Below are 16471 nucleotides of genomic sequence, written 5' to 3'. Positions count from 1 at the left end.
GACATTGAAGTTCATAGGGTCAGCTGGGGATCCTTTAAATGGCCAGGCACCCAAAATAAATCATACTACAGAATAGGAAGGGGATATGGGCAATGAACAAAGATTTGTGTAATCTAAGTCTGTCAATCCAAATAGAGAACCACCCAAGTTATATCTCTACTAACCAAGCTCAGCCTTCCCTTGAACCCCATAAAATGAACCCCCAAGATAGTGAACTGGAACCCTTGGAAGTCTTCCCTTGTGTGGCCTGTATGTCTCTCTGGTAGTGACTGTACCTTTCCATCCCTTCATTTTGAATAACACTTTCCATGTTACATTTGCAAATCAGCATGAGCTTTTATTTCAGTTATTCATAAAAGAGACAAAGATGAGGAAACCCACAGCCCAGGAACCTCCAACCCTCCAACAACTCTTCTTGTGGGAACTCTGTGCCTGGAGAAGGTTAGGGGAGAACTTCAGGCTACGGCTATCTCTCGGCGCAGGTGTGAAGGGTCAAGGCTGCAGAGTTGGAGACATCTGGTCAAGGAGCATCATGTAATCGTTGACCCACTTCTGCCTGGGGTCTGCGCAGATGAGTCTACCACGCTTGGTCTTGAAGCTGTGGAGAGATGGCACGCCTAGAAGGAGCACTCTACATCTGCAGCAGATGTGCAGCTTGGTCATCATGTGGATCCCCCAACAACTGGAGCAGCCACTCTCTCTGACTCTGATGCCTACCTTTGGATCCTATTCCCCTAACTGGGCTGTCTTTGTCTGGCCTCAGCACCAGAGAAAGAGCCTACTTCTGCAGCAGCTTAACGTACCAAGGTGGGTTGGTACCTTTCGGGGACCTCCCCCTTCTCGGAGGAGAAGGGGAAGGGAGAGTGAGAGGAGGGGGTATGTGAGGTGGGGACTGGGAGGAGAGGAAGGAGGGGGATGCAGTCAGGATGTAAAGTGAATATACACATATAGTGCTCTAGGGCTCTGCTCAGTGCATAACTGACAGACAGACATCACCCACTCTTGCTCCAGAGGTGAAAGAGCTGGAAGATTGAGGAATAGTATAAGGAAGGACCCCGAGGAGGAAGCCCTGATCTTGATGCCCTAGCTGAAGCAGTCTCATCTACTGAGTAAAAGAACTGGGGAAAATCCCTCAAAGTTCCTGGAAAATTATGATTTCCTTTTCTGCCACTCAGTTTCCCAGTGTGGGTAAAGAGCCATTCAGATTAGAGTCTGGGTTTGTTTGACTCTTGTCTGTGCGTTCTGACCACTCTCCCTTGACTCTGGTTGTTCTGGGAAGGATTACTTACATCACAGCTTCCATGGGACACTGGATGGTGGAGAGTCTCCTGTAGCTCTGCAGCCTCTGAAAGGGGATCTTCCGACTTACTACAGAATAGCAGCAGCTGACTTGGTGGGACATTGCATCTGGAACTAGTTCTGTACAGAAAGAGGGTTTGGGGACATTTCAGGGAGCTCTCACAAGGGAAAGTAAAGGCTAGGTTGCATCTAAGAGTCATGGCTCCTGAGTTATGTATCTGTATTCTAGTGACAGAATATGATTTAGGAGTTAGTGTCCTTGGTTGAGCTGCAGGATCCCTCACTGTTGACTGTTTATAATGACATCTCATTGGCTGACACAGGGAAGTAAGCTCTAGGACCTTGCTGTCCATCACCTTGCTGCTATGGGCTTAGAGTCCACCTATGTTTAATCTAGGAAGCTTCTCCAATATCCACATGTGGCTGATGTTCTGGAAGCCACTTTGGACCATGACCTGAAACTTCTTCAAGCCATCATTCCTGTCATCCCTCTATTGCTTGAGATGTCCTTCTCATCCACAGGCTCACTTCTGGGTCACCTCCCTAAATAAGAAAAGAGTAGTATCTGTAGTGGCCATGTGCAGCTTCTTGTCTAGAGACTTCATAGTGATCTAGATGTTTGGTTCTGACTCTCAGACTAACTGTAACACACCAGCTCTTGCTAATGTTTCCCTACTCCCAGTCTCTCCATCTTAAAATGGCAGACCATTCAACAGCTCCTGGATGCCTTGTGCTCAGATGTTAGTGCCTGCTAAACCATTAACCTTAGGGAAGAAGATGCCTTACCTGGTTGGGCCAACTCCCCTGGGATGACAGTAACAGCTAGGAGCAGCAGGCACAGAAGTGCCACGGAGATCTTCATGTTGAGTGCAAGGGCTTTGGAGTGAAGGCTAGAGTCTTCTGGGTTGATCTAACTCTGCTAATCTGGAGGCTCCATCTGCCTTTTATAGGGAGCAGGATGCCTGGCAGACAGTGTCATGCCTACTAAAAGATGGAAGTAAGATATATGTTGAGTAGGCATCAGTTCATGAGATGATTTACTGGCAGCAGAAAGGAAGCTCAGCATTTACCATTTTTTGCCAACTTAGATTGTGAAATAGAAACTGAAGAGTAAGCATCTGAGCATAGCAACATGAAGAAAGTGATCCCATTGGATTGGGGATTCTGATACCTTTGGAATGGAAAAACATCTGTATAGAAGAAAGAATAGAAACTAAGGTTGCCATGAAGTAAGAGGCCAGGGTTTTCCTTTGGGGGGATGCTAGGAGGCTGGAGATAAGCCTGTCTTTGGCTCTGGCCCTTTTTATACCAGGCTACTGCAACCTTAAGACAGATGGGTTCCTCATAATCCAGATGGGCTCCAAAGAACCATGGAAACACAGTAGACTCAAGTCTGCAAGTCTCCTTTTCCTCTTCCACCTCCTCCTTTCTCTTTTGTTACTAGGAATTTCACGTGTTAGCCAGGGCCTTGTACATGATAGATAGGTAAATATTTTACCACTAAACTAAAACTATACCTCAGCCTTTCTTTAGGATTTTTGTTTGTTTGTTTTTGAGATGAGGACTCACTAGTTCTGGCTATCCCAGAACATACGTTGTCCCCAGGATGTCCTTGTTCTGTGATTCTCCCACATCAGTCTGAGAAATGCTAGACTTGCAGAATTGCTTTACAATGTCTGGCTCAGCCTGGAAGTCCTGGAGAACTGAGCAGCATATGCAGATCCTGAAGTAAAGGGGATCCTGCAGTGGGTGGCATCCTGCAGGAACACAACTCTCTATATCATAGAGATTTCCGTTTCCTTGCAGAATCCTTAATATATGTGTGTCTTTTTGTCTGGGAACTGCAATTTGCAATAACCCTGTTGGCCAAGCACCCTGTTTGATGTGTGTAGAGGCCAAATAGTGTTATACCCAACAGTGGTAGGAAATCTCACTCCTAGGATCTAGTATAGGCTAGACTTCCTTCTTGGACAGAAGGAAGGAAAGAAAGGAAGGCAGAAAGAAAATCATCAATGGAGAAACGTGGTTGGCAAAGCCACTCTGCATGAGTTCTCTGAATGATATCCAGTATATTAGCCATCGTGAGCTAATGGCTAATATTTCATGATTTTCTGGGTTTTGTCCTCTGTCCAACACAACATTTAAATGCAACACATTGTAGCACATTATACCTAGCACTGCAATAATCCAGAAGTCACCATGACTGAAAAGGCTAGTGTAGCCAAAACTCCTCAGTAAGCCATGAGTCATCATACTCCTTAATCCAACTGTATATTTTTCCTGTGTCGACAGAATCTTTTCCCGAAATGATGACTTATTTCAAGCCAGGCTTGAATAGGCAGACGTAGCAAAGCATGATGAAATAAGGACATAGAATTTTCATTTGAAGCGTCACTAAAATTGCAATTTACCACTATGCTTGTCATTTAGAAATACTAAAAAAATCCAAGTGCCTTGTTAGACAGTTTTCAAAATATTGAAACATGAAAAATAATGTAAGAAATATAGAAACTGAGAGTGATTGTGAGGGACACCTGGGTTGTTTGCAGATTATGGCTATTACAAATAACGCTGCTATGAATATAGTTGAGCAAATGACCTTGTTGTATGGTGGATCATCTTTTGGATATATGCCCAGGAGTGGTATGGTATAGCTGGGTCTTGAGGTAGCACTATCCCAATTTTCTGAGAAAGTCCCAGATTGATTTCCAAAGTGGTTGTATAAGTTTGGACTCCCAGCAGCAATAGAGGAGTGTTCCCCTTTCTCCAATTCTCACCAGCATGTGTTGTTACTTGAGCTTTTGATCTTAGCCATTCAGATAGGTATAAGATGGAATCTCAGAGTTTTTTATTTGTATTCCCCTGATGGCTAGGGATGTTGAGCATTTCAGTATTCCTCTGTTGAGAATTCTCAGTTTAACTCTGTACCCCAGTTTCTTAATTGGACTATTTGGTTTGGTGGTGTTTAATTTCTTGAGTTCTTTATTCATAATCAAGAACTTTAATTTCCACCAACCAAAAAGTTATGCATCCATTGGACAGCATCTGTGGCCCATTGTATAAATTTCTCCACATTGCTGTAACCATTTACTTAATGTTTCTGTCTGTGTATTTAAGAGTTGTCTTTATTTATGAGTTTCTTTATTTTGCTGCTGTAAAAACTTCATCAAACTGTTACCACCTTGTAAAATGGACTTTGAGGTAACATAAATATGAATTGTTTTTGGCCACGATCACTCATATTTAGCAGCAGAATAATTCTTCTTCCCTTTAAGGTAAAAATTGTGTTTTTTGTTTCTTGTTTTGATGGAAGAGTGGCAGTGAAGAAAATTGAATGCTAACAAATGAACAAACTCAATGATCTTTGGGGGGGGGACCATAAACAGAATGTGTTGAAATAAAAAAGGACATCCAAACAAATGGAATTTTTTAATAGTCTGTTTATATTAAACTGATGGACCATGAACTGTATCAAGGGATGTTCAAGACCCAAAAGAATTCAACAACGTTCATCCAAGAAAGTACAGACCTTGGAAAGCAACTGAGACTTGGTGCTGTTTGACAAGGTTGGAATCTCCTGGCACATCCAGCATGAAGGGGCTGTGAGGAGAACCTAAGGCTCAGTTCCATGTGTCACATTTGTTGGCCTTGAAGAGGCTGGAAAAGAGGCAAGTGGTAAGGGCTCAGCCTCAGTTTTAGTGTAGATCCAAATATTAGTGATTCTAGGACCATGGAAACGCCACTGAAGATGGCAGCAGGTGTTGAATGGAGTTATCCTGAGCCTACCAGGCATCCTGTGTATGCTGCAGGTGTCAGAGCTGGACAAGTGGAGCTGCTCAAGATTGGAGCTCAAAAGATCACGAGTGAGTCCCTGATGTCAGACACTGAGCTGTTTACACTTTTGAGTTTTGGTTTACTTATATTTGATTATAACTGTGCAAAATGATTCTTTCCCCCTTTTGGAACAAGAAACTAGATAACTTAGTTTCATTTTTAAGTTAACCTGCAGTTAACTTTTAAAGATATACTTTTGGAATTTTTAAAAAAGATTATACAACATTTACATTTATATTGTATTTATATTATGGTTTTAGTATAAAATATCAGAGACAAACAAGAAAGTTAGGGTGATGTCAAAGTTGACAAAGGGTGGAATATCATAATGTCTGTTGTCAATTTGACACACTTGGCAAGAAGGAACATCAAATAAGACATTGATTCCATCAGATTAGCCTGTAGACATGTCTGGGAGGCACTTTCTTGACTGATAATTGATGTAGAAAGATCCAACCCACTGTGAGTGGTTGTCATCTGTAGGCAGGTGGGCCTGGGCTAGCCAGGGTGAGCAAGCAAGTAAGATGTGTTCCTCTTTGGTTTGCACTTCAGCTCCCGCCTTAAGTTCCTGCTTTGGCTTGTCTCAGGGATGGACTGTGGCCTATGAACCAAATAAACCATTCCCTGCTCCAAGTTACTTTTGGTCAGTGCTTATCACAGGAACAGAAAACAGGTGAGACCACGTATAACATGTCTTTTCCTTAGGTCATCTGAGCCTCATTTCCTCTTTGCTCTCTGCTTCCAGGTTGTCAGTGTGTGTGTGTGTGTGTGTGTGTGTGTGTGTGTGTGCGCGCGCGCAAACCAATCTCATGATCCTCCAGCCATGTCTACTTCATCATGATGGACTGCATATGCCCTGAAACTCTAGAAGAACAATAAAACCCTTTATTCCTTAAGATGCATTTGTCAGTGCCTCATGTGTGTGCAGCACTTACCTCTGGGCATTTTGTCTCAGCAAAGTTAACTAAGACAGTCACCTATGCCTTCTTCCATTTTACTTTCTAGAAATTGTGTACTTTTAATTTTAATAATTACATACATTTATGTCTATGATGCATTAGTATCTCTTTTGTGAAACATAGGACCATATCTATGTTCATTTTAATTTTTACAATTTTTACATTTGTTACAGCACCATTTGTTGAAAACACTATCCTTTCTCACTTGAATTGTCCCTGCTGCTTTTCAAAGGTGATTTGTACAGGTCTATTTCTGGGAAGGCTGCTCTTTCTCATTGATTTATTTTTGATTATATCATCAGTCCCACAGCATCTTGAGGAGAGCAACCATGTGGTAAGTCTCGAAGTCAGGTAATTCCTCTGACTTTATTTTTCAGTGTTGTGTTAGCTCATCTGGGTATTTTGCTTCTCTGTATAAATTTCAGAACCAGTTCGTCAATATCTATCAAAGAACTTGGTGGGGCTTCAGCTGACTTGTGTTGAATGGAGAGGTCAACTGGGGAAGAGTTTGGAGGCTGACAGTATTGACTGAGTCTCCCTACTATGAACACAGAGATTTCCTCATTGGTTTAGCTCTTTCTCCTCTCACAGAGGTTTGTAGTTGTTCTCATAAACATTTTCCTTAGACTGATTGCTATGTGATTGGTTTTTGGTGCTAATATAAACAGCATAGTGTTATTAATTTCAGTAAACTATTAAATACTGGTATACATGAAGGTTATTGAATCTTAGGCATTAAACTTTGGGCTCCATGACCTTTGTGTGCAACTGTGTGTGTGGATGCACATGTGTGTGCACCTGAGATGTATACATATGTGTATGCATATAAAGAGGCAGTGGTTGGGCACCCTTATGAAGGCCAGAGGTGGGGTTGGGTATCTTCTTCATTTACTGTCTTATTGTTTTAGACATGGCATCTCCCTGAACCTGTATCTAGCTCTTTTTATAGGCTTTCTGGCAAGCAAGACTGCATAATCTACTTGTTGCTTCCTGCCTCTGCATTGGTGTTGCAGGGAGATGACACCGTGTCTGTTTTTTAATGTGGGAGCTTTGGGACCCACACTTGAGGCTTCATGTTTGAGCACAAGGTTCTTTTTTTTTTAATTTAAGTAATGTATTCATATTGAATTTCAATTATCATTCCCTCATTTGTATCTTCTCATTGCCTTCTCACTCCCACTTTCAACCTATTCCCCTCCTCTAGGTCTGTGACAGAAGGGGGCCTCTGCCTCCACCTTATGATCACAGCCTGGCAGGTCTCATCCTTGTAGCTTGCTTACCCTTCCTCTGAGTGCCACAAGGCTTCCCCACCAAGGGGAAGTGGTCAAATAGGGTGCACCAGAGTTCATGTCAGAGGCAGTTCCTGCTCTCCACACAATGATGGAGAATGTGTTGTCCATTGGCTAGATCTGAGTAGGGGTTCTAGGCTTACTGCATGCATTGTCCTTGGTTGGTACAGTAGTTTGAGCAGACACCCCTGGGTCCAGATCTGCAAGGCTCGATGGTCTTTTTGTAGGTTTCTAGGACCCTCTGGATCCTTCTATTTCCCCGTTCTCCCATACCTCTCTCACCTGGAGTCTCAAGAGGAAGTTCCAGCATCTGTGCCAATACCTTGCTAAGTGAAGACTTTCAGAGGGCATCCCTGTTAGTCTAGTGTCCAATTATAAGTGAGTATATAGTATGTGTATCATTCTGAGTATGAATTAACTCACTAAGGATGAGCATTTCTAGTTCCATCCATTTGTCTGCAAATGTCAAGATTTCCTTGTTTTTTAATAGTCGAGTAATATTTCATAGTGTAAATATACCACAATTTCTTTATCCGTTCTTCAGCTGAGTGGCATCTAGGTTGTTTCCAGATTCTGGCTATTACAAATAGTGTGGAGTGGCATCTGTGGTCTCTTAGGATTTGTAAGACCCCTGCCAAGGCCCTTCTGGCTTTTATGGTCTCTGCTGAGAAGTCAGATATAATTCTGATAGATTTGCCATTATATGTTGGTCTTTTTCCCTTGCCGTTTTTAATATTTTTTTCCTTTGTTCTGTACATTTTGTGTTTTGATTATTATGTGGTGGAAGGATTTTCTTTTCTGATCTATTCTATTTTGTGTTCTGTAGGCCACTTATATGTTTATGTGCATCTCCTTCTTGATATTGGGGAAATTTTCTTCTATGATTTTATTGAAAATATTTTCAGGGCTTTGGAGCTGGGTGTTTTCTCATTCCTTAATGCCTATTATCCTCAGGTTTTGTCTTTTCATGGTGTCCTTGTTTTCTTGGATGTTTAGTGTTAAGAATTTTTCAGATTTAACATTTTCTTTGATGGTTGCATCAAGTTCTTCAATTGTATCTTCTGCCTCTGAGATTCTTTCCTCCATCTCTTGAATTCTGTTAGAAAAATTTACCTCTGTGTTTCCTGTTTTCTTCTCTAAGTTCTCTTGTTCCTGGCTTTCTTGTGTCTGTGCTTTTATCATTGTTTCCATTTTTATCTTCAGATCTTGAACTGTTTTTATTGATTTCTTTCATCTGATTGTTTGTATTTTCCTGATTTTCTTCCAGTGATTTCTTCATTTCCTCACTATAGGCCTCTATATGGTCCTTAATCTGTTTGGCTGCATCTTCCTGTATTTGTTTATGGATTTTATTTGTTTCCTCCATGATCATCTTCTTTACTAAGGATTTGAGGTCATTTCTTGTGCTTCAGTTGTGTTTGAGTTCCCAGGGTTGAATTCTTTGGGAAAGCTGGTTCTGGACATACCATGTTGTTTTGATTTTGGTTGTTTGTGTTTTTATACTGGTCTTTAGTGATCTTGCTGTCTCTGACATTGGGAGGTAGTTTCTGGTGTCCTACACTGGTCATTGAGAGCAGTTTGTTGGTAAGTGTCTATATGTTGAGAACCCTCACCTGTGTGGATCAGGGAACCATGCCCTAGATCAGGCAGGTGATCTGATTTCAGCTCTAGAGGACTCTGCTCCACACCCTTGGCTCCCCACTGGGTCAGCAGAGGCTTGTGTTGGTGCTTGGCAGCCCAAGGATCAGTTCGAGGTAGTGTAGATATTGCTGGTTATCCTGTCTTTGGCTGGGCTTTAGAAACCCTGCCCTTGGGCACTGGAGCTTTGAGGTCTTAGGCTCAACCTGCCCTACAGTGCTGACTGTGGTGGTTGGCTAGGCCTGATATGTCCAGGCCGTGGGGCCTACGCTCAGTCCTGCCACAGAGTGTGGGAGCCCCTGCTGGGCTGTGGCAGCTGGCTAGGCTTCTACTCATCTGCTTAGGCCAGTTCAGTCCTGCCCACGTGTGCAGGAACAGTCCACTGGGGCAGCTGGCTAGGTTTCTGCCTGATCTATTCAGGCCATGCCACCTTAGATCAGTCAACCCTAGAGTGCAGCTATGGAGCTGTATCTGGAGAACGTGTCTACAGCTGCCTGGGCCCCTGCATGGGCCCTTGTCTCCCCATGGACTGGCAGGATGATCTGAGGTCAGATCTTTGCCAGTTCCATACTCTTGACTCCTCCTGGGCCAGCAGACACTGACACTGTTTCTCTGTAGGCCACAGTTCAGTCAGAGAAGGAGAAAGAATGCAGGTACAGCAAGATAGGCTGCACTGGGCTTTGGATGCCGTACCTGAGTGGTCACTGGCCCCTGGGGCTTTCTGTGGACTGGCGGGGTGGTCTGAGGTCAGATCCACCCATTTTCCTGTTTTCCCAAAGCCAGCAGATCCAGACTCTAGTGCTTCACTGCCCACAGTTCAGTCCCAGATACCGAGTCTGTGATATAGAGCAAAGCTGCAGCTTGCAGGTAGGTATAGGTCCAGACTCTGGGGACTGGGTACCTGTTCTCTGTGGGCCAGTTGGATGGCCTGAGGCCAGACCCACATGTGCTCTATTCTATGTGGACCCCTCTCACCTAGGGCTCTCCAGGTCTTGTGGTCTGTAGCTCCCAGCCGGTCCCTATTCTCCCTCTTGCAGATCAGATACCGTATGTTCAGCACTGCCATCTTGGATCTCTCAGCACCAGGTTCTTTACTCACCAATCTATATCCTCCATCCATTCTGAAATCCTTCAGTGATTACAAACTTATTATAGGAGTTTTGTTTTTATGCCTATCATTGATTCGTTGTGATTTCCAGTAGAAGTAATCATAATTTTCTTAAAGGCAGCTTAACTTGCTCCTTCCATCTCTGTATCTTTCTGTTTTCTTTTCTGAACTAACGAGTTAGCCAAGACTTTCACTGTTGTGACAGTGCAATGGTGAGAGGGAACATCCTTGTTCTGCTATATTCAATCTTATGAGAACTTCATCTACTTTAGCGACGGTGAGTACAGAATCCACTACCAGTCACTGTAGATGTTTATTAGGTGGAAGAAGCTTCCTCTGATTCCAAGTGTACTGACAAGTAGTTTTGGTTTTTTAATCTTGATGAGTATGCACTTTTGTTCAACACTTTTTGGTGTCAATTGGTAGCACCACGTAACCATTCGTCTTTCAGCTGGTTGATTTGATAGGCTACAACAATAAATTTTTAATAGAATTTAAGTTTTCGCTCTTATATGTACATGTGTGTGTTTACAGCGGTGCTTGACAATGCATGTGTGGATGTGCTCACCTGTGTGTTTGTATGTAGTTAGAGGTTGACATCTGGATGTCTTCCTTGACCACTGTCCACCCCAGTCTTTGTGGTAGAATATCTTCCATGAGCCTGGAGATGGCCATGTCCAGCTGGACCAGGTAGCCAGGGAGGACCCAGGACACACTTGGCCCATGATTTTCTTTTTACTGCTGTATTATTAGCTTTCTGCTAAGTTGGAAAGAGCAAACATGATAATTTGGCTCGTCTTCCTTGTAACTTCATCACAGCACAGCATACCACTGTCTATGTGCAACTTCCTGGCCTTAGAGAGTGAAATTGCCAATGTTCATTCTGGTTTTGTGTTTTGGAACAAGTTGCTGAGTATGAGTATTATTTGTAGAATTGGTGTTCAATAGAATTCATTGGCATAATCTTCTGGGAGATCCTTGTGCTTTCGGGGTTGGAAAACTATTATTTATTCAACTTATGTAATAGACAAAGACGTTATTGCTATTTCCTTATGTGAGTTCTGGCAGAGTGTGTATCTCAAAAAAACAGAACATTTTCCCCTATGCTTTCAAGTTTTGAACCAAGAATTCTTTAAAATCTTTTATTCTCTGTGATCCTGTATTTTCTAGGGCAGTAGCAAAGATGGTCTTCTTGCCAGTAGTAATTTGTGCCTTTGCTCTTTTCATGTGATTGTCCTAGGTGATGGTTTGTTGCTTTTATTGTTATGTCCAAAGACACAATTTTGGTCTTATTGATTTTCTCTATTGTTTACCTATTTTCTATTCTTGTTTTTCTTCCATTCTTTTGTGTGATCTAGGTTTGTGTTGCACACAGACATACACAAACAAATACACCACACACAATTACCTAAGTGAAGACTGCCAGGAAGAGATGTCCTTCTTTACCTTTAAATGGGCATTTAAATGGATGCTCATGAAATCTTAGAAATTGGCCTTGGAACTGACTGGGTGACAAAGATTACCACTATTAGTTAGTCTTCTTGTCACTGGAGTTTCAGATAGTTGCTACCAGACCTGGCTCTTTATGTGGGAGCTGGGCGATCTGAAGTTTGATCCTCATGATGGACCGAACACTTTACCCACTGATCAATCTACCCTGCCCATTCTGAAGCTTCCCAATGATACCTGACTGAAACAACATAAGGGAGGATAGGTCTATTTTGGCTCACAGTTTCAGAGAGTATTGTCCATCATAGCATTTGAATGGCATTGGTTATAAACAGTTCAGTCTATACTCCCAGGAGTTCATGACTGGATGTATTTCAGCAGTAGACAGAAAACAAGGTGAGCTATAACTTCCAAGGACCTGTTCCATGTCACTCACCTCCAAAAATTTTTCTTCCTTCCCTAAATGTTGTACCATCTCCCTTAAATGTGCCACTTGTCTGGGGACCAAGTATTCAAGCACATGGACATAGGAGGGACATTTCACACCATAACATAATAATTATATTAGTCTATTCCTATTGCCAAAACATAATGCCTTAGACATAAATAACTTATAAGAAGAAGGATTGATTGCTTAAATTCTGGATCTGAGTATGGTGAAGATCAAGGTACCAGTAGTCTTGGTGTCTGGGAAGGGCTTGCTGCACATTGATTCTGTGTACCTCCTGTGTGTTTTTTCAAGGCAAGAAGGCACAACAATTCTCCCAAGCCTCTGCTATTAGCATTGGTATCACTTATAGAGGCAGACTTCTCCTGACTCAGTCATGTGTTGAAAGTCCCTCCTCTTAATCCCACCACAATGCATGCTATGGTTTATATGTGACTACCCCTCAATAGATGCAAACTGTAAGCTTAGCCCGTAGTATAGTGGTGGTGAGATGGTGTAGGAGCCTTTACGTTTTGGGGCTGAGTTGAAGGACATTTCAGTGTTGGGAGCTCTGCTTTTGTGATGGATTAGCAATAGGAGTGTTTTGAAGGTATAGAGATGAATCATCATGGTCATTCTATGTGCCTGGCCACTTCAACACACAGCATATTTCCTTTCTGGCTCTGCTGTTTTGTGATATAGTCTGATCGCCTCATCAGGGCCAATGCTATGTTATGTGAGCCTTCTATTTAGACTATTTAGTTACCTTCCTTTCTTCATACAGTACACACACAGCACAAAGGGCCAATATTAGATTCCAATGTAAATCTTGAAGAAGCAGACACTCAGATCATAACTCAGGTAAATTAATGTTAGGTCTAAGAACCGGTAGCTCCTTAAATAGCTGCTGCGCGAGAGTGTAGGATGAGTTCATGTCTAGGGTCTTTTGTTTCCCTTCTTCAGTGCGATTCTCCTCTTCTCTGGGGAGGAGGGCTGTTGGCTACTAGCACACCAAGGCAGGAGGAGCAGAAGATGAGGCACAGAGCTTGGAAGGCTGTGAGCACGACAGAGACCAAACACTCCAGGAACCACTTCAGGGAGCTAGTTCAACTTTACTTGGAGAGAACAAAGGCTACGGTCCTTGGGGAGTGGGTGAGGGGCTCCCAGGATAGGTGTACATAATTGGTTGAAACAAGGAACTGCAACACTCTTCTATGATATGAGCGGGAACACAGTACCTAATTATCCTATAGGCGTGGGGGAGGGAAGAGCTAGCAGAGAGCTGTGTCAAAGGCCATCTATCATATGTGGTTAGGGGCATCTATATCTAAATACACTCTCCAGATGAAGTCAGGTAGAGAGCAGGAGGCCCAGCTGGGGAGAGGGAGTCCTACACCTAACACTGACCTCAGAAGGGTTATCCCAACTGGGAGGAGAACTGCAACCTCAAAGAACAGGATCCTCCAACAATTTAGCATTCCGCACAGCACCAATTCTGTCTGCCCAGCTAAGATTGTTGAGGTCTTCCTAAGCACTGCAGTGGCTGCCCGTAGGCCCTCCCTTCCTCTTGGTATCCTGTGCTCAGACCTAGCAACTCTTTCTCTTCCTGCCTCTCAGTGTGTCCCTGTGCTTACAGCTTGAATCCACTTTCTGAGTTCTTGCTGATCTCCCATGCTGAAGGTAAAGAGTCCCTACAATAAGATTACAGCCTTTTATTTCTCCAATTTCTCCAGAATTAGGACATGCAGCTGGCTGGCTTCCTTTCTCTGGCTCAGTAGCCTCCCCTCTTTCTTGGAAAGCTCAGAAGAGCATTATTTGCAGTCCGTCATGCCCACTGCCCTTCCAGAACAGATGCGTTGGGGAGCCATCCTCATTTAAAAAAAATCCCAAATAGGTGTGGGATGTAGAAGTCTAGTTTTCCTCATAGGTCTGGCTTCACATCTGGCTTCAGAATTCGTTACATGGAAAGGCTCTGGGGTTAGAGAGAAGTCTCTAGATTAGTGCAAGAGGTCATGGGACTCTGTGAAAAGACAAGTGTGACGAGAAAAGAAATAGGCATAGAGAAGCTAATTACCAATGGCAGATAGTGGGAGGGCTGGAGATAAAGGGCTAGAGGGGCCTGTCATCTGCCGCCACATTCTCCCTGAACCTCAGCAGAGTTCTGCCCTTCCAGAAGACATCCCTGCGGGGTGGTCCTTACCCACTGCTGTTGGGTTTTCCCTTCCAGCTTAATATGACCCAAAATTAGAGTAATGTACTTAAGAGCACATATGTGTTCTTCTTTGGCAACACCACAGTCATAGAATAACATTGAACCCAGCAGCAGGGAGCATGCACTCCACTTGAAGAGACACTGATTCCCGGAGAATACAAAAGCTCCTGCAATGCTAATGCATCATGCATGGCTTTCACTACCCCACAGGCGGGAGGGAGGGAGAACACTGACATTTTGCCAGGAATTTAACTGAGTTCACATAAAAAAATAAACACACAGTTTGTAAGTTAAATTCCATTTACTTGGCTAAAATATAATTTAAATACCATTAAATATTACTCAAGGAAGTCTGTGTTTTAAATTATTAAAGGCACAGCTCTTCAGCTATCATAATAAATTACATATCACACTGCCCTTGGGAAAGGTTGAGGGAGTATACATAAGATTTCCTGGGACTCTCAGCTTAGACACAAAGGTTCAAGGATGCTGAGTTTGAGACTTCTGGTCCAAGCGCTTTATGGCATCTTTAACCCACTTCATCTTGGGGTCAGCACAGATGTCCTTATCCAGTATGGTCCTGAAGCTGTGGGGAAAGGACATGGTTAGACACACAGGGCTCTGAGCATTCTTTTCAGGGCATGGCTTATCGACCATCAGGCCTCTTCTGCTGCTCCATAGATGAAGAGGCAGGAGAGAAGACTGGGAGAGTGAAAGAAAGGAACCCTGTTCTTGCTCTCCTAGCTGAATCTTTCCAGTCTCCTGGCTATATGAGTTGGGCACACACTCTCTCTGAGCTGATGGAAAAGTATGGACTTTCTAACAGGCTTAGCTTTCTTAGATGAGGAGGGGACCAGACTGGTAAGATGTTATGTTTGATTTATGGTCACGAGTCCAAACTTCTCACCCATGCTCCTCAGATAGGAAACTAGTATGGGGTGCCAGGCGTGACCTACTCACATCACAGCTTCCCGGGGACACTGGGTGCTGGTGATTCTCCTGTAGCTCTTCAGCCTCCGCACGTGAACCTTCTGATGAGCCACATCATAACAGCAGGTGACCGGGATGGACACCGAATCTGAAAAAGAATTTTGCAAAGAAAGAGATAACTTAGGAGACATTTAGGGTGTTCTCACAAGGAAAGGAGTGTGCTGGCTTGTACCTAAGAGTCGTCACAGCTCCCAAGTTTTGTATCCAGAGTTCAATCACAGAACATCACAGAATATATCTTTGCTGCTGACTATGTGTGTGGGGGAAAAATCTCATTAATTTCTGACACAGGGAAGTAAGCTGTAGGAACTTGCTGTCTATCGCTTGCTGCTGTGGGTTTAGAGCCAACCTACTTTTAGGAACATAACCCCAAACTTCAAACCACCATTCCTGTCACTCCTCCATTGCTCGAGCTGTCCTTTTCATTCACAGGCCCACTTCTGGGCCGCCTCTTTTCCAAACAAGGAGAGAGCAGTATCTCTAGTGGCTGCGGGCAGGATCTTGTCCCAGAGCTGGTGTCAGGAGACATCACAGGACCTCAGTGCTCTGCACACTTGCTTCTGGCTCTCAGACTTGCTGTGACATAGTGACTTTTTTTTTAAACTCCTCCTGTAACCCGAGTCTCTCCATCTTAAACATGCAGACCATGCAGGAGGAGCTCTGGAAAGTGCCAAGAGATTAAAGAAGCCTTACCTGGCCCAGCCAACACCTCTGGGCCGATGGTAGCAGCCACGAGAATCAGGCACAGAAACGCTGTGGAGATCTTCATGTTGAGGTCAAAGGTTTTGGAAAGAAAACTGGAGGCTTCAGGAGTTAGCGTCTCTGCTCCTCTGGAGGCTCCATCTGTCTTTTATAAGAAGCATGGAGCCTGGTAGCATCCTGCTGAAGGAAGGATGAGGCAAGATCCTCTGGATCATGCTGAGTAGGCACTAAGACCCCCGGGGTGATTTCCCCATAGCCAGAAGGAAGCTGTGCAGTTTCCGTCTGCTGCCAGTTTAGACCATGGAGCAGAGGCAGAAAGGTATAGCTGAGCACAGCAACACAGAGGGACAAGAGTTCTCATTTCTTCGAAATGGAAAAACATCTGTATGGAAGAAAGAACAGAAACCAGAAGTCACAGTGCAGTAAAGACAGGCCAGGATCTGCCACTTGGAGGGTGCCAAGAGGCTGGAGATAGGCTGAGTCTTCATCTCTGGCCTTTGTCACACCATGTCACTGCAACCCCTAAAACAGGTGGGCTCTCAGATCCCAGTTGGGCTCCAAATA

At 43.7% G+C, this 16471-nt stretch overlaps 2 protein-coding genes across 2 annotated transcripts; both read right to left on the bottom strand.

Moving 5' to 3' along the window:
• Window positions 1-311: 311 nt before the first annotated feature.
• LOC311578692 (C-C motif chemokine 8-like) lies at window positions 312-2243 on the bottom strand. The gene is made up of 3 exons (XM_084748723.1): window positions 2086-2243; window positions 1290-1419; window positions 312-598 (listed from the first exon to the last, which is right to left on the bottom strand). The coding sequence occupies exons 1-3, from the start codon at window positions 2159-2161 to the stop codon at window positions 493-495; spliced, it is 312 nt and encodes a 103-aa protein (XP_084604849.1). The 5' UTR covers window positions 2162-2243; the 3' UTR covers window positions 312-492.
• A 12254-nt stretch (window positions 2244-14497) lies between these two features.
• Window positions 14498-16057, bottom strand: LOC311578973 (C-C motif chemokine 12-like). Its single transcript, XM_084749100.1, has 3 exons — window positions 15899-16057; window positions 15176-15293; window positions 14498-14801 (listed from the first exon to the last, which is right to left on the bottom strand). The coding sequence occupies exons 1-3, from the start codon at window positions 15972-15974 to the stop codon at window positions 14696-14698; spliced, it is 300 nt and encodes a 99-aa protein (XP_084605226.1). The 5' UTR covers window positions 15975-16057; the 3' UTR covers window positions 14498-14695.
• Window positions 16058-16471: the final 414 nt, after the last annotated feature.

The sequence above is a fragment of the Acomys minous genome (assembly GCF_964271855.1).
Source record: "Acomys minous genome assembly, chromosome: 12".
NCBI classification, from domain to species: Eukaryota; Metazoa; Chordata; class Mammalia; order Rodentia; family Muridae; genus Acomys; species Acomys minous.
This window is presented reverse-complemented; position numbering and strand designations above follow the sequence as displayed.

What these genes read in the sequence shown, in the direction of transcription:
- LOC311578692 (XM_084748723.1), bottom strand. Translation starts at nt 2,161, where the DNA reads ATGAAGATCTCCGTGGCACTTCTGTGCCTGCTGCTCCTAGCTGTTACT. An exon ending in AGGGGAGTTGGCCCAACCAG is followed by an intron (nt 1,420 to 2,085) that starts GTAAGGCATCTT and finishes CTTTCTGTACAG; the next exon opens with AACTAGTTCCAGATGCAATG. An exon ending in TGTCCCATGGAAGCTGTGAT is followed by an intron (nt 599 to 1,289) that starts GTAAGTAATCCT and finishes ATCTCTCCACAG; the next exon opens with CTTCAAGACCAAGCGTGGTA.
- LOC311578973 (XM_084749100.1), bottom strand. Translation starts at nt 15,974, where the DNA reads ATGAAGATCTCCACAGCGTTTCTGTGCCTGATTCTCGTGGCTGCTACC. An exon ending in AGAGGTGTTGGCTGGGCCAG is followed by an intron (nt 15,294 to 15,898) that starts GTAAGGCTTCTT and finishes ATTCTTTTTCAG; the next exon opens with ATTCGGTGTCCATCCCGGTC. An exon ending in TGTCCCCGGGAAGCTGTGAT is followed by an intron (nt 14,802 to 15,175) that starts GTGAGTAGGTCA and finishes CTTTCCCCACAG; the next exon opens with CTTCAGGACCATACTGGATA.